Below are 27,732 nucleotides of genomic sequence, written 5' to 3'. Positions count from 1 at the left end.
GGAGGAGGAACCTCTAGAAAGCCCCAAACTCCACCTCTCGTTGACCACGCTGGTTGTGGGCTGCTGGGAGTTGGAGTTCGGGAACATCTGGAGGCAGAGCGGACCCCCCCCCCCCATCCCGGGACGTAGGCGACTCCTCCCGGGGACAAAAAATCCCCTCCTTTCCTTCCATCTCTCATTCTCGTTCCTCCCTCCGCCCCCACCCGTCTTGGTTCCACCTCGTGAGTCAGGGTGACGGCTGGAGCAAACAAGAAGCTGGGAAGCAGCTTCCCCACCATCACCCGCCCCATCTCCCCGCGCTCCCGCGCTCAGCCAATGAACCACCACCCAAGGGGGTTGATCCAAGACACGTTATAAAGAGGCAGGCGAAGGAGAAAGAGGAGGTGACAGGGAGGTGAGCGGGGTTCCAAGCTTCCCAGCGACAGAACGGGGCTCGGTGAGCGGTCAGAGACTAACCATGTGCGGTGAGTGAGTGAGGGAAGGAGGGAGGGAAGGGGAGGGAGCGGAGTTGGCTGCTTGCCAGCTTCTCCGCGCAGTTCGAACGGCAGAAGGGGGTTGCATATATGGGCCCAAAGCAGGGGTGCAGTTGTTCGGGGGGGGGGTGAGAGGGAGAAGGAGAGGAGGAATGCCTGCCATGTAAAAGCTCCGCAGTAGTAAGATCGAGTAGTAAGATTAATCCTTCTTCCTTAGGGGGAAACACTGCTGTGTTTTGCCCGGTGGTCGGAAAAGAAATGGAAGCTGAATGCTTTATCCCCTCCAACGCTCTTCCTCCACCGCCCATAAAAAGCACCGGAGGAGAATTGTTTATAAGCCATCTCTATTCCCTTCTCGTTTTCCTTTCTTCTTCTTCCACTGCCCCTCCTTCCCGCTGGTGGCCATTGGAATGGGACGACCTGACCATGTGCTTGCTTAGCTTTGCTCCTCCAGCATCCGCCTCCTTCCTTTAGTTTTGGATGGAGAACAGTAGTTTTAAGTCAAACTCAAGTTTTGCCCCATGGCTCATTGGGTTGATGCATCTTCTCAAGAGGAGAGAGGCAGGGTGAAGGCATGAAAGCAAGTCGGGGCAAAAAGGAGCTGCTTTCTTCTAGCCTTTGGCTCTGAGGCAATGGATACTATAGAAAATCTAACCTCTGATTATTAGCAGGATCAATCTTTAAATAAAAGCGAATGTTGACAAGCAGAAGTGCTCCTTCAGGATTATTTATTTATTTATTTGCTAGCTGCTTAATTTTCATTCACAGTTCTTTTTAAATTTTCCTACTCCAAGTTCCATACTTGGGGAATACTACTTGGGGAATGAATTATTTATTTAGTGCATGATATACTTGGAGAATATTTCTACTTTTTAAAAATGCTTTGTACTGAATCATCAGCAAAGTACACATTTAAAATGATTCTTGCTCACAACAAGGAAGTAAAGCTACAACAGGGAGAGTTTAGTTTCAGGAATTATTGGGACAGTATTGCTTGTTGGGACAGTTCAAGTATGCAGTTTCCTTCCTGGACTGCAGTGTATTGATGGCAAATAGGTCCTCAGGCTGAAAAAGTGAACTTTTGCACATCATTGCTCAAACTGCATTTCACCAGAAACAACAGTATAAGTCCTTTTAAAATTTGAAAAAGGTGTTTGAACTACACATGCACAGGCTGAGGTTTCTATAAATGTGGATAAAGTCTTCCCCATTTGCAGTTCCTATGCATTTGTTAATCTGGGATAGGAAGTGTGGGTGTCGGATTTGTGTCGCAATTCCTTGCAATGCCTATCTTTTCATGCACTTTTAAGCACAGCTATGACAGTGGCATAATATAGAGAAAAACGGGACCAGTGTCCATAAATATAATAAAAGGGATTGTTTACAGTAGGTATGGATTATACAACTGAACCATAAATAAGGTTTTGAATTGAGAAAAATCAAATGAAACTTGTTTTAAATTTGTATATTAGAACAGGAAATCAGCTTCCTTCCAGACAGTTAATGTATTTTCTTTGCAAGGTAAGCAAGTAATGACTTCGAGTTCTAAAAGATTGTTTCAGAAAACCTGGTTCATCTAAATTGTTCATAATTAGTTTATTGTGCTTAAGCTGATAAGGAATATCTTGTGTTACCTTTGGTTACTCATTTAAGACCTATCAACAAACATACTGAAATCACTTCATCTAAAGTGATCTGTGCTTTAACTCTGAAATAGGGATGTTCCACTGCTCAAACAAATGCTGATCAAGAGATTGTATGGCTGAGTCAGAATACTAGGTCAAGGGTTTGGTGTGATTACAAAGCACTTTCCATTATTGATGTTGTAGAAAATTTTGGTGAGGTAAAATAAGATATAAATCAGAACTCTGTTCCAAAAATGTTGCTGGAAGTGATGAAGGGAAGCTTCCTACTTTGGGATGAGAATCTCTTTAAAATATCTCCACCCAAACAAAAGCTATGTAAAAAATGTAAAATATGTCTGATGTTTCACCTTTTCATATGTTGTTATACATAGCAATCTAGTTGTGTATGCAATTAGCATCATAAATAATAAGCCAGACTGACCTTTTTTGTGCCAATCTCTTACTCCATGTGAGTTTAATAAACTTACCTGTGAGGTCCTTGAGAAAAAAGCTTAGGTTTCTAAGTCAGTACATTATTTTAACTGGAGGGATTTCTAGCACATTAGAACTATAGTGCTCAGTTAAGCAAAAAAAAAAACACCTTAATGTCTAATGCTGGTACAATCTTCTTCACCCAAAAGATCTCTAGATGTTTTGGAGCTACCATTCCAGAATTCCACATCAACATGATCCCTAAATGTGATTGCCCTTTAATGTTATTATTCCCAGCTACAATAACTAGTGGGCATAGCTGATAGGAATCCAACAGTACTTACATTATTTATTAAGTTTATGTCCTGAACTTCCTCCAAAAGTTCAAGGTGCTCAGCATGGCTATCCATTTCCAACTTTGTATGCTTTTGAAGAAAAAGCCTTCTTGATCAATTATGATTGGGATGGATTCTTTTTATGATGTCTTACAGCTGTTTTAAAGGATAATTTTCTGCCACGTGCCTAAAGATAATCAATAGGTACATTTCACATTTGGCGCTTGAGGAATTTGACTAATTAACTGCATGAGAACAGCTATTATACTCTGCCTTCCCAAAAACAGATTTACAAACCCTAAGTCAGAATTTAGCCGAGAACTGATCTGGACAACTCTAGATTATAGTTAATATTTCACAAATTTATTAGGAAACGTCTAGTAAAACTTATTAAATCCTGTTTGCTGGCATGAATCACAACAGAAAAGTTGCCCCAGTCCAACAAAAACTCCTGGGGCTAGGACTGTTAACAATTTTCTAACGGAATCAGCTCAAGTAATTTTCTATTTTTCCAGGGCAATATTTAAAATACTAACATTTTTGCACATTCTCAGTATTTATAAATCAGTAGTTTATACCCTCAAAAGACAGTCAGATGTGCACATATATACATACGTGTATACATACGCATATAAAAGATCTAACAAAGTCCTCATTTGAGGCAATATTTTTCTGCTTTGGTCACTCCAGGAAAGGCCTTTTTGAGGGACTTATCCATAATGGAGTCAGTGTGCTGAGCTCGGTAAAGATTTCTTGTTTATACTGAATTCTAGCAATGCTCCTATTGAAGCATACAAAGAGACTCAGAGGGCACTAGAGACTTTTCATTGAAAATGATAGCAGTAGTCTAGACTGCCAAGGAATATATTACAGTTATGTAAGCTTGAGGAAAGAAAATTTAGTTTCAACATATACATCCCATCATACCTCCTATTAACCCACTGACTGTTCATTTTCAAAATATAAAGGCCACAAATCCAACACAAAGTTAAAGTTCAGATCACAGGACTTATAGATTCTTAACTCCATGGTTCAATAGTAGGTGTGACCAATAGCATCCCCCTTCTCATTTTCTTCCTTCTATAAACAGATGGGCCTCTCTTGTTTTAGTGCTGTTCAGGCTGGTTTAGAAATAGCTTGGATTGTACAATAAATCAACCTGAAGTTCCAAGAGATTAAAAAAATTGAACCTGAACAGCCCAAATTCTAAATTCACAAGGAATAAACTTCTGTATCATATTTTGCATTTTTTCTTACTGGAAGTAAAAGGTACAAATGTCAATCATAGTTGAAAATACCCTATTTATTCCCCTAACACAAAGGATTATTTTTTATATTCTTGCAATTTTATTTGGAAATTGATATTTTTGTCTAGTTTTAAGCACCTTTAAGCGCTATTATTTTTATAAGCGATAATATTACCATTAAAAACACTTAAAATTAGACACTTTTAAAATATATAAAGTTTTTAATAAATGTTCAGGCTAGAAAACATTCTAAAAATCCTTGTGGCAGTATAAATAGACATCATTTTATTGTGGAATAAATAAGGTATGGCAAATGCACAAACATGAATAACAAGTAGTACAAACATTACCCAGTCAATAAACTTCTATTGTTAACTAGACCACTTCCCCTTTGACCTCATAATCTTTTCTCTTCCGCATGTTATTTTCATTCAAGAGATAAGAAAAGGCTTTAAGTATTTCTGCTTACAGAAGACCTAATCATTGGGCTTGATAAAAACCAAAATGGATAGAGGTGTTTTAAAATGATTGGACAGAAATAATGGCACAGGAAAAGATCTTAGTCTCCATAAATGAATGAAGCACCTTTACTGTGACACTTAAAAAAATAAAATAGTTCAAGCAGGGAGTTTAGCTAGAAGTTACACAAGCTAACCTTTGTTTTGAGATTTCCCCTTTAATATCCTAAAAAGACTTCGAAGCTCTTGATTCCTTTTTCAGGAATGCAACTGGTTGGTAAAGAAAAGTTTCCTGAGTGGGGAAATTCCACAAGAATGTCAATGCTTATTTAACCAGAATTAAGCTAGGATCCTTTTATGTTCTTTATTTGTATATTTAATTCAAAGAAGTAAGATCAGCAGCCCTTATCTTTGTTGTTTGGGTATGTAGTGATGCTTCTTCAAATAAGTTGTCTTTCAGATATGTATGGACTGAAAGTCTCAGAATTTCTCAGGTATTGTCTAACTGATTAGGAATCTTAAGTGTTTTAATCCAAGCTAATCTAGGAGATGCCAAGTTAGGGGCAAATTATGCATTGCTCACTATGTTACAGTTCACCTCCTCACCAAGAAATCTGTTTTCCATGATGAAGACAGTATGCTGAGTGGATTCATCTCTAGCTATAATTCAGTTTCCTTGTAACTATTTTGCTTCCTCTTTCCTCTTACAAAGGATTTCATTTTTAAAATGTATTGCATTTTCCTTCTCTATTCTACAAACAGTAATCCTATATTTAACTGTGGTTCCAAAAGTACAACTTTATGGTGCTAGATAATATATATTGCCATCTATCTGTAGCTCAACATCTGATTAGTAAAAGAGTAAAAGTAAATAGTGATTCATTCAACAAGTGCAGCAAGAAAATTGTAAAATGGGTCAAAACCCAACTTTTTTGCTTTGCTATAGAAATTTGGGAGTCAAATGGGGTCATAAGTCGAGAAATACTTGTACTATAAACTTGGATAATGGGGCAAGACAGAATCATATTAAGTTATGAATGGCAAAATATTGGCATTTCTTGATTTTTTTCTTCACTGCCCTCTTTTCAACAGGTATTTTTGCTTATTTGAACTACAAAGTGCCCCGGACAAGGAAAGAGATATTTGAAACACTAATAAAAGGACTGCAAAGACTAGAATACAGAGGGTATGATTCTGCAGGTATGTAAAATGTCTCACATGGACATTGACAATTGTCTTATATTGCTTCTATTGCTTTTCGAAAAACATGTTAGAAGTAGTCTCTGAATAGATTAGATATTGACAGGCTTCCTATATTGTAATTAACTCAGTCACAATGGCTTAGATCAGTGATGAGTAACTTTTTCGGCATCGAGTGCTGAAACTGGAATGCATGCACATGCGCTGGAGCACTAGAACCCGGAAGAGAGCAGCTGGCCAATGTGCATGTGCATGGCAGCTGGCTACTCTTCCGGGTTCTGGTATGTGCCTTGGCCAGCTGGTCTTGGAAGATTACTATGTGTGTCGGAACCTGGAAGAACAGCTGGCAGCAGCGCACACTTGCCCAGGTGTGCAAGAAGTGGCTTTATGTGCCACTTCTTGCACACATGTCATAGGTTTGCCATCACTGGCTTAGATACTGTAGCTTGCGGTTTAATGTGATGTGTGAACTTCTTGTGGCTTATTTAACAGTGTTAAAAACAAGCCATGTATTATTTCAATGCGTGAAGCCCACTGTAAGGAAGATGAGTCAGTTCCGTCCTTTTCCATAGAAAGAATTCTAACTTCATTTAATATTATTTTAATAATTGAGGAAGTGAAAGCTTACATGATATGTGTTTGTGTCACACTGAGTCAGATTTCTGAATAATTTTTACGATGAATTGCATGCGCTTTCACTTTTTTCTTCCTGCAGGAGTTTATAATTAAGGCAATCAGAGACTTGTAACAGACAAATCAATGTTTGTTTCATTTTGTGAGATATATTTGGTTCTTGGTCAATGTTTAAAAATATACTGTTGAACCATTGGCATGAGTTACAAATAAACTTACAAGACAATCTTAAATAGAGTTTTTTTATTTATTTTGTAATAACTTTAACCTATAGGATCACTTAAAACAGGTTGTGTCAATTTATACACAAGCCAGGAAACCACAGTAAGGAAATAGACTGGGCCTAAGTTGGCAAAGGAGTGTGTGACAGGGTTGCACTCTCCTTTATTTATTCTAAATAAATAAGTGAACCTGGCTGAGCCCATCTTTGAGGCTTCATGGTTGCCACAAGGCAGAAGGAGAGAAAGAGAGGAGAAAAATTAGATAGCTTGGTTTTGCCGTCAAAATAAAAAAAAAATCTTGTGGGAACCAAGGTCATTCCAACAGGTGGCTGAGAAGAGGAGGAGTGGAGTAACCAGGCAACCTGCCATCACCACTATTGGACAATGTGACCAATGACTTGGGGGAAGGGAGAAATTTCACTTTTTAATTAGGTGAAAATCGCGGGAACTTTCAGAATCTGTTTTCACCAGTGGTGACAATATGATGTGTCCAATAAATTGTTCTTTGAGGAATCTATTTGTATTGGAGTTCTGCTTTCAATGAGTGAATTACTTGGGACGCTGATATCATATTGAAGAAAGCTGGATTGGAAGAATATGAGTATGGTTTTAAAACTGGATGAAGAAACATAATTTGTGCTAGGTTGATGACTACCCTGAAAGGCAAAAATGTAACCTAGTAATAAGGTCAATGAGCACAATGAAAAAAAAATTGGGCCTAAAATTAAATATGAAGAAGATTATAAATGGCAATAGGTAGGGCAACCAGCTTTAGAATTATCAATTATTTAGGATATATTTGGATCAACACTAAAGGAACAAGCAGTCATGAAATGCATTTGGTAGAGTAGCGATGAAAACCTTGGAAAAGATTCAAATGCCATGATATGCAAGCCTTGACATTCCCCATGATCCTCCACGAAAGTGGAAGTTAGGCTTGAAGAAAAAGGATAAAAAGGAACAGGATAGAAAGAATACAGACACTTTAGAACTTGGGTGTTAGACAATACTGTAGACAGCCAAGAAAACAAACTGATGAATCATCAAATAAATCAACCTAGTGCTTTCACTAGAAGTGCAAATGATTAGACTATCCTATTTCTGATGTATTATGCAAAGACCCAGTTCTGTGAAAAAGATTGTAATGCTGGGGAAAATGGAAGGAAAGAAAGAAGAGTAGGAGCAAGATGGACAGCCTCAGCTGTGGTAGTGATGAGATGAGACTTGAAAGAACAGGTTAGAAATAGATCGTTATGGAGAAAAACCAGATGTGGTGACTAAAATGGAAAATGACTTGATTAAACATAATAAATATGCTATGAGTCAAGACTGACTTGCGTGATCAATCAATAGAAATTGTAATCAGATATAAAAGGAAAAACAGGTGAGGCAAGTTTTGAAGCCTCAGCAAAATGTTAAATACTTTTATGGTTATCTTTTTATAAAAGGATTTTCAAGACAAATCCTCTCATTAAAATATAAATCAATCAAAATATCTCTACTGAAAAAGAAATCCTGATATTCTGTTTAAGCAAATGTGTACAGTAAGTTAAATAATCAGAAACAGTATACAATAAGATACACTCTATATCACAGGTGTTGCAATTGATGGGAACAATAATAAAGATAAAGAACGGTACATCAAATTGGTGAAAAAAAGAGGAAAAGTAAAGGCTCTTGAAGAGGAATTGCAAAGTAAGTATAAAACTGCATTTTGGTATATGTATGGCCAATCTTTAATATATCATTTAGAAGTACTACTAATAGTACTAATAAGTACTTTGACTCAATCTCCAGTTGACAGGATTACAATTACACTTTCTTAAACAAAAATTTCATCTGTCTTAATTCTACATTTTACTATCAAATGATTTCTGAACATTTTACTACCTTTTTTCTATAAGTTTTATTCATGTGTATATAAAGGCAGTTATAACACTATATGAGATTGTGGAGTAATATTTAATATGAATTATATGTACATGCAATAGGTACATCATACAAGTCAAGCCTTTCATTAATATTTCAATGTCATGTTGAGTCTAAACCTCTGATAGGAGTAAGAATATCCTAGGAAAGACAGATGGAAATATATTTTCTACTTTGTGAAGTTAAATCTACCAGTTATTACACGAGAATGATGTAAATCCTATTTTCATTTGAGATCTAATTAACTGTAACAGAAGTCACACCTAAATCATAAGAAAAAACAAACAAGGCAAGTTATGTATGTCATTAACAAAACATTAAATCATTTTTGGCTCTAATTTAATAAAAAAAAGTCTTTAAAGCAAATTATTTCATTAAAATATAAATAAATCAAATAATGATTGCTGACTCCCATGGAGTGTTAGACATTTTCATCTGGATTTTGAATTTGCTCAGTGTTGGAAGTGATATATTTTGTACTGAGAAATTAACTGTGTGTGTGTTTGTGTATGATGATTTCTGCATAGAATGGGTTTACTGTGATATTATTAGAACATACTTTTATGCATGTAAAGTTCTAAGAACTGTACACATTCACAGACCATGATCACATGATTGCATTTTAGATGCTTGACAACCAGTTCAAGAGCCATTTGTAATGTCCTGTGGTAACGTGACAACATTTTTTATCCCTTTTTACCAGTTTCTGGCATTTACTTATGGTGTCTGGCAAAACCCGCCCATTGGATAAAATGGATTTGCTTAACAACCACTGTGTGTGCTTAATGGCCACAGTGTTTAATGACCATCACAAAAAGGGTCAGAAAATTGTGCATGATTGCATAGTACCTACTTAACTACCACAATGACTTACAATTGTAATTCTGGGTTCAGTTATGGTTGCAATGTAAAAAAAAAAAACCCTTTATAGCCACTAACTATTATTGAAAAGCTGGAAATTTAGAATTGCCTATCATCTTGAATATAAATTATTATACATTTGTCCTGTACAGAGCAAGAAGGCTTGGATTTAAAAGCAGATTTTGAGACACATTTTGGCATCGCTCACACTCGGTGGGCTACTCACGGAGCACCAAATGCTATCAACAGTCATCCCCAACGATCAGATAAAAATAATGGTAAGTATTTTTTTGGGGGGGGGGGTTAAACAGAAACCCACTAACCACCATCACGTATTAGTGTATGTTAAATGAGATAGGTGATTCAGAAAGTAATTTTGCACATGTAATATTTACACATGAAAGACAAGAACCTGAATCTGCTGGTATTAGAGTATCCAATATTCTCCAAACCATATTCTTCCAAACAACCAATATTCTCTGATTTTTAAACCAAAACTTTATTGGGATAGTAATATTACTTGATATCCATTGGGCTTTATCTCAAGCTAAGCACTCACAAATACCGGAAGGTGGTTGCAAACTTTATGCAGAAGTTTCTGAAGCAAATGAGCAGCAAAGGAAATTTGAGTGCAAATGCGCATACACACACAGACATGCACACTAGAAAAATCAACCACCCAAAGTCAAGCAACCTTGCCATGAGACAGTCCCAAATCCAAAGCAGCCAAACGTTTCTCATTTGGAAGAGCAAGGAGCTTTGTAGAATGCCTTTGCTCTGCTCATTGCATGACAAGCCCTTGGACTGGGAGCGGGTAGAAGTTCAGACTCATTTTATAAGACAGGAGACAGCTAGGTCGCCTGGTTACTGGATGGTGCAGCCAACTCTCCTTACAGCGGCTGAGTAGTTCATCTGGCAACTCTGGAACTGGCTGTTCATTGTCAGTCTCTTTGACATAGACCAAGCTGGCCATTCATTGATGAAAGAACAAAAAACTAGAATTCTACAGAACACTTTACTAGTGCCAATTTAATAAATAACCAGCTTCAACCCACTTTTTGAATTAAGGTCTCATTGTTTGCTCTTACCTACTTATTTATTTCCATATATATTCTTTTCAGAATTTGTTGTTATCCATAATGGAATCATTACAAATTACAAAGACCTACGGAAGTTTTTGGTAAGCTGACAGTAATCTAACACATATTGTAAAATTGTGTCACCCCAAACTGTGTGACTGGAGTTATTTTTATGTGTAGAAGTAAAGCTTCAGTTCTTTAGAGAGATCTGTCCTTGCCCATCATTAGAATTAATGCCAGATGATGAGTTCCAGATTCAGTACCCTCTTATGAAAGAGAGTGCTTTGTTACAGCTTTTTCCTTTCCCTTCCTATGTGATTCCAGTGTTAGCACGGGGCAACTCGAGCAGCATTTCTCAAACTTGGCAACTTTAAGATGTGTGGAGTTCAGATCCCAGAATCCCCCAACCCAGATGTTAAAATGGCTAACACTGAGCTAGAGAATAAGACAGTGTTGTTTCTGGCTGGAATTAATCTTGTGATTCTATACTGTTATGAGGCAACGTTAATTTCATGCTGTTTCCATGGCATGTTTAATAAAGTCCTAATCAATGAAACCTAAATAAAATCTAGCTTGCAAATGTGATCATCCTGGAGAATGGGAACTAGAGCCAATAGTGATCAAGATCTTAGATGTCTCTTGACGCTATTACATATGAATGAAAACAGCCTGAGGTAAGAAACTCGAATCTAACATTTTGTTTAAAACATTCTAGGAGACCAAAGGTTATGAATTTGAATCTGAAACAGATACTGAAACCATTCCAAAATTGATCAAATATGTATTTGACAATAAAGAAACTGAAGACATGAGTTTTTCTGTCCTGGTGGAGAGAGTCATCCAGCAGCTGGTGAGTGGGAGATTCTCTTATTTCCTAGTATCAGTAATGTTTACATAATATTGAATTATCTTTCACCTAATGAGTTTAACCAAATGAGGTTGTTGGGTGTGTTTTAAAAAGAGATGAGCCTTTTCAAAATACCTTGCTATATTTTCTTTTCTACAAAAACATCTACTTGTCCAGAGCATAGGTAAAAAAGGAGACACAAACCCAAATAGAAATCCAGATGCATTCCTAGAATCTATCTTTGTTTTCCTGAAGAATTATCAATCTGATACCAAGGGTCAGGCCGCAGCCTGTAAATAATCACCTAATAAAGCTCAGTATATGGATTCTACAGCTGGACATGGATTAAAAATACAAGCCTTCCCACTGACAATCAGGAAGCTAATTTGTTCATTATTAGAAATATATCTGATGGAGTTAATTGGATATCGCCCTCCTATGTAGATGCCAACATTGTCGTCAGTGAATGATGTATATTTGCTACTTTTTAAAAATTTACTGCCTTATTAGGGATCACGAAAGATATGAAAAGGGAATTTTGACTAATATTTTATCTTATTCTTTAAATAATTTTGATGTGCATCCCATTCATTCCTTTTTTAATATTGATGTTCTTCTTACGTAGGAAGGTGCATTTGCACTGGTATTCAAAAGTATCCATTATCCAGGGGAAGCTGTTGCTACCAGGTAAGTAAATAAAACTATAAATTGGGCTATGATGTTTGATAAATAGATATCAGCACAAAGCTTACACCCAAGATTTAGATCCTTCATTGAAGCAAAAATATCAGAATGTATTTCTTAAAATGAACATAACCACTTTCATTGTTGTTTTATCACTTGACAGGAGGGGGAGTCCTCTACTTATTGGAGTTCGTAGTGAATCTAAGCTCTCCACAGAACAAATTCCCATTTTATATCGGACATGTAAGTTATTATAAATACTATCACCCTCCCTGTATTTCGGGAAGGTTATGGAGAAGAAGGGACGTGTTATATTGGCCAGAAATCTTTCTTATCAGTCCATTAACTAAAAATCTATGGTACTAAAAATATTAACTATATTAAATAAACCCTTACTTCAAAATTCTGCCAAATGTTATATTTATGTATTGAAATTACAATGGTGTGTATGCATAACATTCTTGCCTCATTTTCTTAGTAATTTTTAATGAGATAGTAATGATTCTAATATAATTTCATGAAGTTCAATAATTTGATTTCAACTCTGATGAATTTGAGTACTCACTGCTGATTTAAAGATGTTACATTTGCATGCTTTTTCATTGATAGGTAATATAGAAAACGTAAAGAACATATGCAAAACTAAAATGAAAAGACTGGACAGTTCAACCTGCCTTCATGCTGTGGGTGATAAAGCGGTTGAATTTTTCTTTGCTTCAGATGCAAGGTAACAGACATAATGATGTGTAGCTTTAGCAGGATTGTGCAAAGCACGTGAGCCCAAGTGAAACAATGAAATAGCTGCATATTCTGTGAGGCTGAAATTAGCTGCTTCAGCAATTTTCCCCAGCTGCTCTTTTGACATTTCCAAAGGATGTCCTGTCCATGCCTGCAAATGCAGACAACTAGAGAAAACCTTCAAAGCAGCGCTACTCACTCTTCTGTATGATAAGGACATTTCATTGTTTGAGGAGGGGGTCCTTAGCTCAAACCGATTGAATTTGTCAAGCTGCTTTTTTAAAGCTGCTTTGTATAGCCCTGGATCCTGATTCTTAGTTAGCCAGTGTGCAAAATAATTCTGGAAAAACTGGTGAACTGCTTCTGGCTCATATGCAAGGAGAAATAGCCTTTGGTTCTGAATCTAAATGGTAATTCATAAAAGTGTGTTCAGTGTGGTCATATATAGTACAGTTTGGGATGCAATGTCAATAATATCAAAAGAATACCAATTGTTCCTAGTACCTGTATGCAGATTCCAGATTTTTTTTAGTTTGTGTGGGTGATCTATGACCTGACATGGATGTGCTGCTGTCAAGAACTGGATGATGCATAATTCATATTTCTGGTTATTTATAGCTCTTATGTAGCTATAAATTTTATGAGCCGAGGTGGCGCAGTGGTTAGGGTGCAGTACTGCAGGCCACTTCAGCTGACTGTTATCTGCAGTTCAGCGGTTCTAATCTCACCTGCTCAAGGTTGACTCAGCCTTCCATCCTTCCGAGTGGGTGAAATGAGGACCCAGACTGTGGGGGCGATATGCTGACTCTGTAAACCTCTTAGAGAGGGCTGAAAGCCCTATGAAGCGGTATATAAGTCTAACTGCTATTGCTATTGCTATTATGTACACCCGTAGAACAAAGCTTTGTTGCACTTGAAAGTTCACACCTTACCTGGATTTTTGTTTTTGTTTTTTTGCAGTGCCATAATTGAGCACACCAACAGAGTTATTTTTCTGGAAGATGATGACATTGCAGCAGTGGCTGATGGAAAGCTTTCCATTCATCGGCTAAAACGTGCTGCTACTGACGACCCATCTCGAGCCATTCAAACTTTGAAAATGGAGCTGCAGCAGATCATGAAGGGTAAGCCCAGCGGAACAGCTTTCCTAGTATCAACTTAATCTTTTTCTATGTGTTCAGATGTTTCCATGTGTTTTTGTGGCTAAGTCTGCATCTGAATTCAGATGTTCAGATACAGACCTAGCCACAAAAAAAGAAGGTACTGATTGGGGGAAAGTATTGGAAATGCTACTTATGACCTATAATGTCCGATAGCCTCATAGCGAGATAGATGGCAAATAAATTTATCAAATCATAATAAGTTAACATCTAGCACAGTGTTTCTCAACCTTGGCAACTTGAAGACGTCTGGACTTCAACTCATAGAATTCCCCAGCCAGCAAATGCTGTCTGGGGAATTCTGGGAGTTGAAGTCCAGACGTCTTCAAGTTGCCAAGGTTGAGAAACACTGATCTAGCATCTGCAACATGTTCAACCTGTCTAGAGCAATCTAGAAGGATTTTATCTACATGAGGGTGTGAGAAGTTAGAAGAGTGGACTTTTTGGAGATATCCCCAACTGTAGAATTCACTCCTTCTGGAAATATGCTTTGCCTCCACCCTTTCCATTTTTGGAAGGGCTTGAGAGATTTCATGGACATTCTTCCATAGGGAGTTGTTCTGGAAGACCATCTAGGTCAGGGGTGTCAAACTCGCATCGTCACGGCGTCATCACATGATGTATTGCAACTTTTCCCCCCTTCGCTAAACTGTATGTGGGCATGGGCAGTGCATGACGCATCTGGCCCATGGGCTGGGAATTTGACACCCCTGATTTAGGTACTGTTTCGTGTTAATATCAGTTGTAAAGTTTTTAAGGCTTCTGTTCTATCCTGGCTCCCAAACACGGAAAACCCTCTGTGGTTAACTAAATGTTTCCTTTATTAAGAGAATCAGCAGCTCCCGCAAAAAGCCTCTTTCTCACAGCAGGATAACAAATCTCTCTGGCAGGGAGATGAATAGTTGTCTGCCACACCTATTCATCTCTGCCCCCAGCTTTTTATCCCTAGAGCTAGGGTGAGGCTTCGCTAGCAGCGGTGACTCTTCCGTCCCAAGGACCGGCCCATATTTTTCCACTGCTCCCCTCTTCTCTGCCTTCTGTGGATCCATAGATCAGGCACTGGATCCAGCTGTTCTTCCTCTTCCTCATCAGCCACTCCAGACCTGGGGGCTGTTGACACTACATCAGGACTGATGGACAGCTCAGGCTCCACCTCTGTCTCTCTCGCTGCCAGCTCCATTCCCTCTTCCCCCTCGGAGCTCTCAGATTGCCTTGATGCTGGCCCTAACTCATATATTGCTGCCTCCTCTGATTTGGCTGCTGGAAGCCAACAGGCCACAACAGTTTCTGTATATCATCTGGAATCTGTTGGGGTTGAATAGTATATAAATATAAACAAATAAACATTGAAACCACTTATATTCTACCTATCTGGCATTGGGCATTTATAGGACCAGCAATATAGTTTATGTACTGCTATTATAAAACTAAAAAAAAGCTGTACGGTATTTTATCAGACCTTTTTTATACATACAACCTCACATCTAAATATAAACAGTATCATTTTGAAATGCCACAAAACGAGGTAAACCATGATAGTGGTATAGATAGTCCTTGACTTATCATCAGTCACTTAGTGAGTCTGCAGTGAAATTACAATGAATCCTCCAAAAGGTACTTATGATCTGTATTTGAAGTTCCAACAGACCTACCCCCACTGCAGAATGATTGTATTTTAGGTATTCAGCAATTTGCCTATATTTAGGGCTGTTTGCAGTGTCCCACAGTTACATGGCCATGATTTATGGCTCTCTTTTTTGCTGTAAACTGACATTTACGACTGCCACAAAATATATAACACAAAATATGGTTGGTCACATGGTTATTTTGACTTACAACTGTCATGATATATAATGGAAATTCCAGGTTCTATTAAGGTTGTAAGTTGAATATGCTTTTAAGAAGATTCCTTATCTGATCTACATATATCATTATAATGAGGAGGAAAAAACTTAACTAGTCCTGAAAATTAAATGTTAGTAAAAATCTAATCCTTGGAAGTACATACTTTGTTTGGTAATGTAATAGCCAAAAAGGGCCCAAGGAAGACTTTTGTCATGGTCACATCATATGGGAATAGGCATTTCTTTAACCAAGTGTAAGCAATTTGGCTTGTGACTGAAACTGCTATTCAGTCACAGGTTATTTTGCTGTAAATACCATCCTTGATTAAATAGTAACATTAACAGACCATTTTTATTCAAATGACAACAACAGGGAATTTCAGTGCTTTCATGCAGAAGGAAATATTTGAACAACCAGAATCTGTATTCAATACTATGAGAGGACGAGTGAACTTTGAAACCAACAAAGGTAAATGCGAGGAAAATTCTAATCTCCCTTAATGTTACCATTCATGTCTGATAGGAACTTGCCCGGAACTAAAGTCTTTATATCATTTCTGGTTTTTTTTTTTTTTTTTGGAAATTATAGTTGTTTTAGGTGGCTTAAAAGATCACTTGAAAGAAATCAGAAGATGCCGTCGATTAATAATTATTGGATGTGGAACCAGTTATCATGCTGCTGTGGCTGTAAGTTTAAATTATTTCAACAAATGAAAACATATGTAATTAATTTCTTCATAGTATATTTATAGCAGTTTTCTATGTTTTAAAAGAGCAAGCTTTTGGAGTGGTATTAATAATAGAACTATGACTCTTTGATTGGGTTGATGTTGATTCCAGCTTGGTCCTTCAGATTTTCGTATAGTACATAATTATATCACCAGTGCAATTGAATCCATCCACCTGTTATTTGTTACCCTCTTTCTCTTTCATTCCATCTTTTCCAGCATTGAAAACTTCATAAAAGATAATATAGGTAACTCAGGGTTGAAGTCATTTCATTACCTAAACTAGATAACATCTAAGCTAGTTTAGCACTGTAGTTTGGATTAGGGTTAGGGTTCTGAACCAAGCTCAGAAAGCACCATGGAACCCTCATTGTAAATGTCTCCAGAGAACTATGTCTTTGCATAATGTGCCACAAGTATGATAATTTGAACCTGGCCATTTGTATCTTGAGTGAAAACTCTAGCTTGATTTGATTATCTTTTTGTTTGTTTTCTTGGCTACCTGTGGTATTCTTAGGAGTCTTCTCCTTCATTAGAGTTCAAAAGTGTTGAAACTCTTACCATCCTGCTTCTTCAAAGTGCAAATATTGTTTCCACAAACTGTTACAAACCTGCATGATTTTGATCTTTGTAGGTACAGCCGCATCCTGAATATATAATGCCTTCAAGGCTGTTCTATCAAATGCTGGTCTGTGCTGTATTTTTTTTTTTTTACTATTGATCCCAATTGTTGTCATAACCCGAGGAATATATTCAGCATATAGACTGAATAAGTAAGCAGAGTGTATACAACCTTATCTCACTCCTTTGCCAACCTGGACTCAGTCTGATTCACATTGAAGCTTTTAGTGTGAATTAAAGCAATATTTTGCATTATTCCTATATAAAACCAATTAATTTTGCTTCACTCAGCTAATATACTAATCTCACATGATGTCAAAAAAAGAATTAAAGCCAGTTGTATTGTTTTTATGTTTATTCAGACACGACAAGTATTGGAAGAACTGACTGAGCTACCTGTCATGGTGGAACTGGCTAGTGATTTTCTGGATCGGAATACCCCTGTGTTTCGAGATGATGTATGCTTTTTTATCAGCCAGTCAGGTAAATTGCTTTGCATTTTAATTTGGAAGATATTGGTAATTTGACAAACATGCTTTTTGGTATATATTATTACCTTAATTTATACCAAGATTCCTGATTGCAAGCTTTTAATTGTATTTACATTACAAGAGAAAGATGATGTTATTATAATTCACGTTGACTTTTATTATTGGTATAATGGGCTTTCTACAGAGTGTCTCATAAACTGCACCTGGCAGTTTTGAAATGTAAGCTTTTCAAAGCTGAGGTTCCCTGTGCCTGTATTTTAAAGAAAATATTACTCCTATTTCTGGGACCAATTTAAGATTTATTTTTGCACTCTAAAATGCAAATCTTCTCCTGACCTGAGGAATACTCTATGATACTTTATCTCCTACTAAAGCTGAACGGATGGATGGCAGTCATTTTTAAAGATTTTGCAGATAATTCTTACTTCCTATTTAAAACAGCCAAAACAAGAAACATAAAACTTTGGCAAGTTCACAAAACAGGAAAGTTGTTTAGTATCATGATGAATAGAGCAGATCAGAGCATTCTAAATTTGACCGCCATTCTAATCTAAGTAATGATGTCATTGTCATAATGTGTTAAAGGAGAAACTGCTGATACCTCGATGGCTTTACAGTATTGTAAGAATCGTCGAGCTTTGACTGTTGGCATTACAAACACGGTGGGAAGTTCAATATCCAGGGATACAGATTGTGGAGTACATATCAATGCAGGACCTGAAATTGGCGTTGCAAGTACAAAGGTAAGTTTCTTTCTTTTTTTTTGTCATTGACCTTCATCTCTTTTAGATCAAATCATAGCCTTGATATTGCCTTGAGCAGCAATAAAGTATCTTCCTTGTTAAGAAAGCATTGTGTTGCAAGAAACTGTCAATACTATAGTATTACTATCTATAGTAATACTATCTATACTATAGAGACTATCCAGGATTTCAAAGTATCCCTTGTGCAGCTTTACCTATGGATATGAGTGGCTGAGCCAGGATCTGATACTCACAGATATGGGCTGTACTTGTACTTGGTACTTGTTTCATCAAAGTAGATGCTAATAGATAGTGTTAGAATCATACACTATACAACCAAATAAAGGATTTTTTTTTATCTTTAGGCTTATACCAGCCAGTTTATTTCTCTCGTAATGTTTGGTCTGATGATGTCGGAAGACAGGATATCCTTGCAAAACAGAAGACAGGAGATCATAAGTAGTTTAAAGTCATTACCTGGTATGTTCATATGGGAAATTAAAGTTTGTTGTGAAAAGGAAAAAATCTTGTCACGAACTTGTAAATCAATTTTCAGTTTTGTAATTCTGAAAGGTATTCCATTATAGGATTCTTATTATTTGCTTGCATTTTAATTTCTATGTTGACAAAGAGATAAGAGAACAAAACTGTACTTCACTCTTATAAAATAGAATCATGCTTTGAAGGTGTGATGTATTGTTAATAGATGGGCAATTTTACACTTATGTAGAATTAAACTAAGAGCGCTGTTTTTTAATTAAATCAATCTCTGTCTGCCTGCCCCCCTCCCCACTCTTTCTCATCTTTAGTGAAGGTTAAAAACTGTTCAGGATAAACAATTGTTGAAACTTGTACCCCTGTAAAATTTCATGAACAGATATTAGGTGCTATCAAAGGGTAAAATAGTATGTTTTATACTGTAAAGGACATAAATTAATTGATGTAGTCTGTCTAAATTTTCAATTTTAATATTTTGAAATATTTTGAAATTTGATAGTATTGCAAGAATGAAAATAATTCTGTTTTAATTTGTTGGCAGAGATGATTAAAGAAGTACTGTCTTTGGATGAGAAAATACATGATCTGGCGCTTGAACTATATAAACAACGATCACTTTTGGTTATGGGTCGCGGATATAATTATGCCACTTGCTTGGAAGGGGCGCTGGTATGAATACTTAACTTTTGAGTTTTTCAAAAGTACAACTAACATAGCATATAAAACATATTTGTAAATAGTGCTTTGGAGAAAGTAAAAAGATTGATATGTGTTTCAGATTATTTGTTCACCTATACATTTACAGCCCCACATTATACAAAACTATTGATGCTTTGCACCACCTCTTTCTTAAACTGAAATATACAGAGAGAATAAATCCATGGAATAAATTTTAAAGTGTACTGAAAGAATACATGATTAATGTTTTAATGGATAATTATTACTTGGGATTCTTCATCTTAGACTCAGCACAATATTTGATATTAACTTGCATTTAAGAATTAGAATGTACAGTAGCTAGGCAATTCCAAAAATTGCATATCACAGCAATGATCACTAATTAAAATTTGGGCATGTAAAAAGCAGCTTTGCAGTTCTGATTTTGGTGTTTATCTGTGTTTTGATTGTTATCACCAACATAATGCATTTTTATTTTGTCCTCCATGATTTTCTTTCATTTGCTTTGCAGAAAATTAAAGAGATTACATATATGCATTCTGAAGGCATCATGGCTGGAGAACTGAAGCATGGACCATTGGCTCTTATAGATAAACAAATGCCTGTTATTATGATAATTATGAAGGATCCCTGCTTTACCAAGTGCCAGAATGCTTTACAGCAGGTCACTGCCCGACAGGTAAACACTGTCATTTGCATTTCATCTTTATGATGAATATTTATATTTGTTGCAAGAATAAAATAAAGAATATATATTAATGAAATATATTATTTATATATAACATTTCAGCAGGAATAACATGCATGTTATTCTATACCTGATTATGCTGATTATACCTCATGTGATGGCTCAGTGGCTAAGATGCTGAGCTTGTTGATCAGAAAGGTTGGCAGTTCGCGGTTCAAATCCCTAGCACCTCGTAATGGAGTGAGCTCCCATTACGTGTCCCAGCTTCTGCTAACCTAGCAGTTAGAAAGCATGTAAAAGTGCAAGTAATAAAAATAGGAACCATATTTGGTAGGAAGGTAACAGCGTTCCGTGTGCCTTAAGCATTTAGTTGTGCCGGCCAAAGGGCCATGGAGACATCTTCGGACAAAGCTGGCTCTTTGGCTTTGAAACGGAGATGACCACCGCCCCCTAGAGTTGGGAACGACTAGCACATATGTGTGCGGGGAACCTTTACCTTTAAACAGGAATGGGTTTTTTTTGCCTGTCACAGATGTCAAAAGAATAATTCTAGAATTGTTAAAGACGTTATGTTATTAATGATTAAGAAGGAATTCTAGAATTCTTAAGATGTCTACTGAGACTTCTAAAGCTTGCTACATGAGAAGTTGCAAAGACCAAAATAATATTAAACTAACTGAATGTATATGAACAAGATCATTGGGGAATATCTATAGACTGAAACAAAGCTCATCATTTGAAATTTGAAAGATTATTTGAAGAATGAAGCGCTAAAGACCTGAATACTTGGATCAAACAGTACTACTACACTAACTAAATCTTCTTAGTTCCCAGAAAACACTTTATATTTTAAATAAAATGTATTACCGAAGGTCTGAACTATACATATAACTGGTAACTGGAAGAGATTAAACACTGCAGAATTATAAACATCTGATAGAGTACAAAATTTACTCATGTAGCAAAACCCTGGTTTAGCAGTCTTAGGATTTAAAAGCCAAAGTTTTTGGACCTGAAGTTTTGTCTGAATTTTAGGAATATTTGACTCCAAAAGCAAACAAAGTAAATTTTTGCTGAATTTAATTCAGATAACGCAAATAGAGGGTTTGTGAGTTCAGAGTTTGCTATTTCAGGTATAGAATTAATCCTATCAAGCCTTCTTACATGTTTTAATTTCATAAAAATTATTTGAGTCACTAAGACTATGAGACCCAATGTGTACAATACTAATAATTTAATAATATATTAAGAACTGTATAATTATGTCATACTATTATGATCTGGAAGATCATTTGGGAATATGTAATTTTCAGCTGAAATTGATTCTTCAGAGCTCGGTAAACTGCTTAGAGGTAAGAGTGGGAGAAAAAAAGACAATGTTGTAAAAATATTTTGAAGAAGACATATTATTGCCTCTTAAATCCATAAAATCTTCAAATGCTAATTAGTTTTAACTGGTAAGGAGTTTGCTAGTAGTTTATTTTAATGCTATGTTTTTCCAGAAATTTATATTTTTATAACAGAAGTATAAGATACTTAATTATTCTCTACCACTCTTTTGTAATATAAAAACAATATAAACTACCCCATTAGAGAGGGAAAAACTATTTTCTTATTGTTTTAGTCATCTATTTTTAATTAACTAGAATCGGGGGATTTCAGTGCTGTTCGCTAAATCAAAAAAGTTGAAAAAATATTCTCAAAAAGGCAATAGTAAACTACTTGTATATTGTTGCAAGTAACTATGTAGATATTTCTATGAACTTAACTAACAGCAGAATTTTTCTCAAAAGGGCATCCTAACAACCACTGTTGTAAGTCAATAGAAAGAAAGAAACAAGAACAAAAGTGAAGCTAGTTCGATCTCTTTTCACAATGGTGTTAGAGTTTGGAACTAGACAAAAAGCTTTTGTTGTTTTCTTGACGGTATGCCTGTGATAGTAAAAACAATGAAATTGCTATTAAAACTGCTTTTAATAATTAATATAATAATTAATTCATAGATAATGGATACAATCTCTTTTTGATGTCAACTAACCTATCTGTTATATTTTGTCATTTCATATACCGTATAAGACGTACCTTTTTTCCTCAAAAAAGAGGCTGAAAATCTGGGTGTGTCTTATACATTGAATTCAGCATTTTTTGCCTCCCGAAGCCCTGCCCTTTCACCAAAATGGCCATGCATACCCTTATGAAGGCTTTCAGAGAGCTCCTATGGGGTGGGGAGGGCAGAAATGAGCAAAAAAAAAAACAGGCCGGTTTCTCCCCCCATCCCCCAGCAACACACTATAAGCATCCATAAGGCTATGCATGCAATTTTTTTGACAAAAAAACGGACCCGTTTTCATGAAAAATGGGCCATTTTTTTTTGCTTGCTTTTGGCTCACCCACCCCCCAAGAAGTAGTCTGCAAGTTCCCCTCCCCCCAAGGCTATTCATGCCCTTTAAAAAAGGGGGGCCATTTTCGCGAGGTTTGCAGAGTGCAAAAAACTTTTTCCCCCTTTCGGAAAGCTCTTTAACTGATTGATGAAAATTACATTGATCAAGTACTGTGCCAGCAGAAACAAAGTCTTAGGTGCTGCAGATTATCAGCGATTTCAATACAATATACAATACAATACAATACAATAGCAGAGTTGGAAGGGACCTTGGAGGTCTTCTAGTCCAACCACCTGCCTAGGCAGCAAACCCTATACCGTTTCAGACAAATGGCTATCCAACATCTTCTTAAAGACTTCCACTGTTGGGGCATTCCTTCTCCAACACATGGAAACATCTCCCTACCTACCTACTCTCTCTCTCTCCCTCCCTCCCTACCTACTGTATTTCTTTTTCTCTCCCCCCCTCTAGCTACCTACGTACCTACCTACTCTCTCTCTCTCTCCCTACCTATCTACTGTATTTCTTTCTTTCTTTCTTTCTATCTATCTATCTATCTATCTATCTATCTATCTATCTATCTATCTATCTCCCTCTATCTTCCAACCTACCTACTGTCTCTCTCTCTCCCTACCTATCTACTGTATTTCTTTCTCTTTCTCTCCCTCTCTATCTACCTACCTACTTTTTTTTTAAATTTGCCTCTTCAAAATCTTGGTGCATCTTGGACTCCGGTGCATCTTATACTCTGAAAAATACGGTAATAGCCAATTGAATGAGGATTTTACCTGTTCTGAATGAGTGATTTTAAAATAAGAAGCGTTACAAGAGAAAATAGCGAAAATATTCCCATTTGCTCTATATTTTCCATAAAGTTATAAGTTAAGAAGATCTCAGTCACTACCTCTCCACCATTAAATTCACTTATTCCTCTTAAGGAAAGTGAGATGTTGCATTTCTTGAATGTTATAGTTCTCCTTTTTTGCTCTTTCAGTAGCAATGCCTTTGCTTTTGTGGCATTTACTAGGAATTCTCTTTTCTCTCCAGGCTCTAGTTTTAGATAAATTGAGCATGTAAATATCACCCTGTACTTTTCAATCCCCCACAAAAATATATTTTTATATTACCCATTATACATAATTTTAATTTGCTGTATTTTCTAGATACATGCTTTTAATTTGCTGAGAGCTTGGGGGCAAGTGAAGACAAAAAAGGCATTTTAAAAAAGTACAATGTTTCCTATTTGTTAAAATAGTAATAATAGTAATACACTCCTTGGTTTATGTCCATTTGTTCAATCACGGTTCAAAGTTATGGCAGCACTGAAAAAAATGGATGTACAAGCAGTGTCTGAAGTTACAACTGTTGTAGCACCCCCACGATCAAGTAATTGCAATCCAGATGCAGCTCAAAATTATGACATACCAAGATCAAAGTAAATGGGGAACCTGGCAGCAAAAGTCTCAAGTCATTCTGGAAAATTGCTTCGGCTTGCAAACTCATCTTCTTCTTGGCTCTTGTGAGGCCTTCACTGGGCCTTCTAAGCTCTCTTGCCCGTCCTTCCCCATCCCAATGTGGCACCCCAAGCTCCTTATCTGAGGAGCTTGCCACTTCTGATTAATAACCCACAAATCTTGAAGTTATGACGGCAATTGAGGCTGTCAGGATTGCCATCACTAATCGATATTACTGCACTTTGCAATAGCCTTACCTAGTGATGATGATCGGGGTAATGATTCCTGTCATACCATGTAGACTACATCTAATATTATATTGGGTTACTGCAGTTCTAACGTTTATCAGTAATGATGCTAAAGCATTTAGAATGTTGCATTTTAGATTGAAGCCAAAATGATCAATACCTGTATGCATTATTTTAGTTTAAATGCAATGGTATTTTCAATGTTTAATATTCTTGCTACATTTATTTATTTTTTAAAACGTACATGGCCACCCAACTCACTCTTAATGTCTCTGGGTTACTTACAAAGTCAAAAACCTAATTTAAATCTTATAGGGGAGGTGGGCAGCATAAAAATGTAATAAATAAATAAATTACTAAAAATAACCTGCTACATATTGGAAAAGTTTGCAAAATACAACAAATCTATATATAATCAATAATTGATTAATTATTAATATTAATCCATACTACTTGCTTTGCTTCTTAGGGCCGTCCTATTATTTTATGTTCTAGAGAAGATACGGAGAGCTCCAAATTTGCTTACAAAACAATTGAGTTGCCACAGACAGTTGATTGTCTACAGGGAGTCTTGAGTGTGATCCCTCTACAGCTGCTTTCATTCCACCTGGCTGTTCTCAGAGGATATGATGTAAGTTACTTCCATATTTAGTCATTCCAATTAAAGCAAGCACAGTTGGATACTTCCTAGTTTCTTCAAAATTGGTAACAAGAATATGTGATAGAATTTAAATAACTAGCTAGAAATAATTTTGGTCACTATAAAGATTAAGAAATGATTAGCATTTAGGCATCTTTTAATTTGAACCGCAAACTTCAGTAAAGACAGAACTAACCATCTTGCTTGGTGTGTGATACCTATTATCCAAAATATAGGAGTAAGAGCCAAGCAGTGATTGTGATGAGAGAATCAGTGGTGATTTGCAGAATCACCACTATTGAATATTGTAGACTTTGTCATTTTCTTAGCTTATAAAAAGATCACAAACAGATGAAAAGATGACAAAGAATGTAGAGTATGGGATCATGGTACAAATGAAATGAAACAAAGAAAAGTTAGAGTCATGCAGAAGTCAAACTAAGCCAGCTACAGTGGTGGGTTGCGGATTCTGTTCCAACCAGTACAGTTGAAACGGGCTTGCCGGCGTCCACGTGGATGCACATGCATCACGCATATCGCATGCATGCGTCTTGGCACTTCTGCGAGCCTCCATGATGCTCCAGCTGCTCAGCGGAGCGTCATGCAGGTGTACGCACTGTGCGCATGTGCAGAAGCGCTGAAGACATAAAAGGATGGTAAGAAGCGAGGGTGGGCGGCGGGTGGGCCCTCCGGACCACCATACCCGAATAGTATCCGGTGCTTCAGGCTGGCTCTGGTACGCCCGTACCGGGGGGTACTGCCTGCAACCTACCACTGGCCAGCTACCTAAGGATGTTAGTGTTTTGGCAAATATCTACATAATTTGGAAAGACATACAGTCATTATTTTATTTTCCTTTTAAATTGAATAATTTCTATTATGGTATGATGAAAATCTTTTTTTTTCTTTTTTCAGGTGGATTTCCCAAGAAATTTGGCTAAATCTGTGACTGTAGAATAAGTATTGTGTTATAAAATGTAGCCTGATAATTTCATGATTCTAAGTTAGGCTTTGTTTAACCTAACTTAGTCTGGTTTCAATAGGTAAACTCACCACAATCATGGCTATTTCTTGGCAGTTTGAAGCCATGATCTGACAGTGATTTTCAAATAGTGATTTTAATCAACTTGTTATGTCTAAACTTGGACTCCTGGTTTGTTTTTTAATTTTGTCAGTGCAATTTAAAAGTTTTAAAAGATACCATTCATCAGGATAAATGCTCTTCTTTCCCAAATCCTTAATTTTCCTGTTAACATTCTTCTTTCCAAGGTGAACTCTCTATGTGTAAGGCAGAGATCAAGCATCTCATTTTCCTAAAAGCTCAGTATGTATTTCTCAGAAGGGAAACTAACGAGACTCAATAAAATATCATTAGGGAAAGCATACTTTAATAAATAAAAATCCTAAAACCGTATGTACAGTTTTTTAAAAAAAATGGAGAAAACAGAATCAAAGCATATACAATCCTTTCCAGAAAGTTTGTCCACAAAACACAAACAAAATGCACATATTATTAAAGAGACCAATAAACATGCAAACAACTTTAGAAATAAATGTACAACTATCAATATAAAATACATGTGCACACCTGCCATTGCTACAGGCAGCCCCATCCTTTATGTGATAGGATGCTTAGGAAATGGTAGAGAAAGAAATTACAGAACAACTCACGGTAATTTTTTGTCTGAGAGATCGACTCTGGTTTGTTTAAATGTCTTTTTTGAGTTTCAAGCAAGTATTCTAATTATTCTGACCCTTCACTTCAAACCATAACTTTTTTTACTGTGAGTTTTTTTAACATGAGAGTAATGAACCAATAACCAGCATATTGTTAAGTAAAAAATATTTGGAAAGATGTCTTTACTTTTTTTTTGGGGGGGGGGGAACTGCTTAATGTGCCTTTACATACCTTACTAAGTGCTCTTGCTTGTAGCATTACTGAAATAATCAAATTGCCAAAGAAAGAAAGAAAAACCTGTTGTTTACATATGTTTAGTGAATAGTGTTTTTTACAACTGTGCAATATATGTATATAGCTTTTTTCTGAGTTACTGTGAATAAATCAACACTATGAACAGCCTGATGCTATACATGTTTACTCAAACTAAGTCCTTTTGAAATTGGTAAGATTTGCTTTTGGGTACATGTACATACAATGGTTGTCTTACTTTTAAATACAAATTATTTATATATACACATGTATAGCTTTTAAGTTATTTAGCATATGGATTACCTCTACTAGTAGATAATGCTTGGAATGAATCCTTGTTAAGTTTGTATTAATTTGTTACATTTACACATCTATTAAGCCAGAATAAATGATGCAGTCACTCTCACCTGACTTCCTGCCAGAGTAGCTCACACCTGTAGAATCCCATTCTGTGGTTTGGTTAACATAACTAAACCAGGAACTCTCTTTTTCTTCCTGCTTACAAACCAGAGTTGGCAGCTATAGGACAGCCAAGCAGAAATGTTCAAAGACCACGAATGAGTCTGGTTTAAACAATGTGAATGCAGTCACATGTATATTGACTATTTTACTTTGGGCAATTGTATACTTTTAACTGAATTTCTATTGCATTTACCTGACTTTTTATATTTCTGTACTGTTGTTAATGGAAACTTCTCAAACATCATTTAAAGTTGATTGTGTTTTTGTTAAACTGTTGTGTTTAGATGAAATACATTATACATGCCTCAGACTATATTTTCTTGAATAGTTGTATTTAACCCTATAAATTTACTGCATATTTTGTGCATACATTTCTACTTAACCATCATACAACCAAAACACTA

The 27,732-nt window shown here is 36.4% G+C and overlaps 1 protein-coding gene across 1 annotated transcript; it reads left to right on the top strand.

Moving 5' to 3' along the window:
• Positions 1-224: 224 nt before the first annotated feature.
• Positions 225-27,732, top strand: GFPT2 (glutamine-fructose-6-phosphate transaminase 2). Its single transcript, XM_032238877.1, has 19 exons — positions 225-464; positions 5,663-5,770; positions 8,221-8,319; positions 9,567-9,692; positions 10,536-10,594; positions 11,209-11,343; positions 11,966-12,027; positions 12,188-12,267; positions 12,634-12,751; positions 13,723-13,886; positions 16,140-16,235; positions 16,356-16,453; positions 17,478-17,598; positions 18,192-18,349; positions 18,715-18,829; positions 19,389-19,516; positions 20,037-20,204; positions 24,766-24,927; positions 25,852-27,732. Exons 1-19 carry the CDS (start codon positions 458-460, stop codon positions 25,894-25,896), a joined length of 2,049 nt encoding a protein of 682 aa, XP_032094768.1. The 5' UTR covers positions 225-457; the 3' UTR covers positions 25,897-27,732.

This window comes from Thamnophis elegans, chromosome 2 (assembly GCF_009769535.1).
Source record: "Thamnophis elegans isolate rThaEle1 chromosome 2, rThaEle1.pri, whole genome shotgun sequence".
NCBI lineage: Eukaryota > Metazoa > Chordata > Lepidosauria > Squamata > Colubridae > Thamnophis > Thamnophis elegans.
Note: the sequence above shows the minus strand (reverse complement) of the source record. Positions and strands in the feature narration are given on the sequence as shown.